Consider the following 3,479-nt stretch of genomic DNA (forward strand, 5'->3'; position numbering starts at 1 on the left):
ACACAACAGACCAGAAAGCATTTAAAAAAGCAAATGAAACATGAATGTCACAGCAGCAGATATTTCTGCAAGACACCATTTTTCTCAGGGGGTTAGACAAGAGTAGTTTTGCCTGAATCAAGTATTTGGCCAAACTCAGGCCTCTATTTAAATGAATACTGAAATGCAAGAGTTATTTCCTTCAAATAAATAGACAAAAACAGTAAAGACAAAAGAAAGCGTACAAAGTACAAAATGTACAAAGTCTGAATCTCAAATAATGTGTACAACCCCTAAAGTCTGATTCTGAAACTATTTAAAATTTATAACTGAATACATAAAGAAGCAAGGTTATGTTCTAATTACTTTGGGGGGAATATTAAAAAAGATATATTTTTATCTTTCTCACAATTCCATTGTCTTACAAAATCAAGCATTGAGCCCTTGACTTCTTTGTTCTAATCACTGTTAAACAATGACTCTAGTTTTTACTGAATTTAGAAAAAAGTGAAATACATCTTATTTACTCTAAAGCTTCAAAATATGATCACTGAAGGATGTGTTTAGTGAGGTATATGACATAAGGTGATAAGAGACTTGTGGGAATAAAAGAGGAAGTAGGACAGTGAAAAGGGTGGGAGACAAAAAAATTAATGAAAAATGCATAACAAAATTGTTTCTATCAATTCCACTAACAAAATGTTCTGTGTACCACCAAACTCTTATTGCAGCATGGGGCAATTTGCATAAAAATATTTGCATAATTACAAAGTTACCTGTTATCTTCTATGAAGTGCGAACTTGCTATGGCTTCTGTCACCTGATTTACATTCGATATTCTAAAATAATTAACAATGTGGTTGACAGCATATTTTTTGGTACACACTTCTTTGTTATTTCACATAAAAGTAATCTTTTATGTGTCACTTCTATTACAAGCAACATATATGAAAAGGAAACTAAGGGAATACAGTTTTGAAAGAGAATTTTGGTTCTTGATTTTCTTTCTTTTACCAAAAGTTCCTAAATCAATCAGTTTAACAATTTGGATCTTCTACATGAAATAATAGAGTTTTCTGCTATATTATGTGTTTAGTACAGTGTAAACACGTAAAATACAGTACATTTATATTCATTAGGAGCCCTGGTGGCACTGTGGTTAAGCACTTGGCTGCTAACTGAAAGGTCGGCAGTTCAAACCTACAAGCTGCTCCACAGGAGAAAGATGTGGCAGTCTGTTTCAGTAAAGATTACAGCCTTGGAAACCCTATATATACAGAGAGAGTTTATATATATAGACAGTTCTGCTCTGTCCTATAGGGTCACTATGAGTCAGAATTGATTCAATGACAATGGGTTTGGTTTTTTGGTTTATATTCATTAGTTTGACAAATAGAATCATCCTAATTTTTTCGTTTTGTTTTCCTAGACTGGTCTGCTAATTTATTTTATAAAACCATTAAAAATATATATATTGATTGCATGTTCTTATAAGATATGACAGAGAAACTAGACCGTATGAATGAGTTCAACTCAACTTCATGCCTCTATGGTATCAAACTTATCTACATCTGCATATTTCCTCATTTTATCTCATTGTATGAGTTTCCCCTTCCACTCAAAGAACATGACCACAATATTGAAGTCTACTAGCTTCTTCATTAGTTATTCCCTCTTTCGTCTATATTTTTAATGTTTTCCTAGCTACTAATTCCTTTCTCCATGGTCTATAAACCTTACTTCTCTCTCAAGTTAAACAACCGTCTCTTGACTTTTGACACTATCTCCTTCCTTCCTTTTACAATTATATTCTTGGAAAATAACAGTTTACACTCACAATATTAGGTTCTTCCCTTCTCATTCATTCTTCAAAACTTTGAGATTATTTCTTCCCCAGGACCTCCCTGAAACTGGTATTATTAATGTCACAAGTACAGTACTAGTGTCATGCTCAATAGGTCTCATTTTAACTGGACTTTTTGGGTCATATGACAATACTGAATACTCCCTTCTTGAAGTATTCTCATTCTTTGGCTTCCATGAAACCACATTCATCCTCACTGTTCTTCTGTGTGCTTTTCAATGTCTTTTGCCATTTGTTCTTCAACACTCTTTAACTCAGCATTGGTGTTCTTCATGTTCTGTACTCTACTCTCTTCTTAGTAATCTCCCTGGGTGATCTCATCTACTTCTTTAACATCAGCTACCTCAACTCTGCTGATGATCGCCAAATATAGATTTCTACCCCTTACCTCTCTACACAGTTTTACACTTTATATCTACCTATCCTTTGTAGTGATTCCCAGTTTTTTCCCATCATATTGTATGGAAAATGACAACACTGTATGGCATACTATGGTGAACAGATAAGACTGTTCAAGGTTGGAGGAAAATGGTTCTGCTTGGTTCCCCTGAGGGCTGAGTAAGGTCACTTTCTCAGTACCCTTGTAATCCATTTATACCACAATTGTTAATTACCTCTGTCCTATAGAACACTGTTACCCAAGATTTTGACTGGCATCTTAAACTCACCATATCTAAAATGAATTCAATATTTTTTCCCCTAATCTTCTTTCTCATCCTATTTTACTCTTGATGAATGGCAGTAACTTCTACTAAGTGACCTGGAAGCAATCCTTAACTTGTCTTCTATTATCAAATTCCAAAACCAACCACTTTTAAATCTTTCTTGGCTGATTGATCTCCCTTATAGATTCTAGTATAAAAACTTGAATTTTTTTTTTATCATAGTTACCTGCTTTGTCGCATGATATTCCCATAAGTAGCCTTGATAAGAATATAATGAATATCATATAGTACATCCAAGAAGTCTTCCCGGGTCACAGTCCTACTGATTCGAGGATCATCACCATAATATTTCCATTCTTTCTGTTAATAAGAAAAGAAACCCCTCTGACAAAACTGAATGTAAACCAATTGATATCCTTATACCAAACAACTAATAATCTTACCTCTGTCATTTCAATTTCATGCCTTGTCAATTGGCCAATCAGAGGAGCAGCCATGTGTCTAATGATAATTCTAGCATGAGCAGGAGTCCCACCTCGAATGATAACTTGAGGATTATAGGTAGAGAAACCTGTTTCTTCCCGAGCCTCAAAATAGATTGTGTACTTGAGTTTGCCACCATAGGCCATCAACTAGCAAAATACAATGAGGAGTGATGAGTTAGTTAAGTCTCCAAATGGCATACTCCCAGAAACATATTTTATTTTGTTATCATGTGACTTTGAAGTTCCTGTTCTTACCTTCTTTCCTTCAAATTGTTCTGGAAGTTTCCAATAAAATGGTTCTAAATGGAGATCTTGTTTCACCAGATTCATGTGTGCAACAATCTCTGGGTGTTGAAAAGCAATGCCCTTGGTAGTTGTGTGCTGCAGTGCCTCATCCACCAGTGGCAGAAGGGTTTGCTCAGGGTTCAGTGTTACCTGTATGGGGTCAAGAAACAGCAGGGGCCAAGTTCAAGTCTTTGGGGGTAC

The 3,479-nt window shown here is 35.1% G+C and overlaps 1 protein-coding gene across 1 annotated transcript in view; it reads right to left on the minus strand.

Annotated features, from left to right (window-relative positions):
- The window catches only part of LAMA2 (laminin subunit alpha 2), a gene marked incomplete at its 5' end in the record, with an annotated part of 457,095 nt that overhangs the window by 225,907 nt on the left and 227,709 nt on the right, over window positions 1–3,479 (minus strand). Inside the window, 4 exons of the mRNA XM_012554936.2 lie at window positions 756–818; window positions 2,735–2,868; window positions 2,952–3,140; window positions 3,249–3,428. Of these exons, the coding sequence (XP_012410390.1) occupies window positions 756–818; window positions 2,735–2,868; window positions 2,952–3,140; window positions 3,249–3,428 (566 nt within the window). The remainder of the gene's footprint in view (window positions 1–755; window positions 819–2,734; window positions 2,869–2,951; window positions 3,141–3,248; window positions 3,429–3,479) is intronic.

Source organism: Trichechus manatus, unplaced genomic scaffold, assembly GCF_000243295.1.
Source record: "Trichechus manatus latirostris isolate Lorelei unplaced genomic scaffold, TriManLat1.0 scaffold00002, whole genome shotgun sequence".
Classification (NCBI taxonomy): Eukaryota; Metazoa; Chordata; class Mammalia; order Sirenia; family Trichechidae; genus Trichechus; species Trichechus manatus.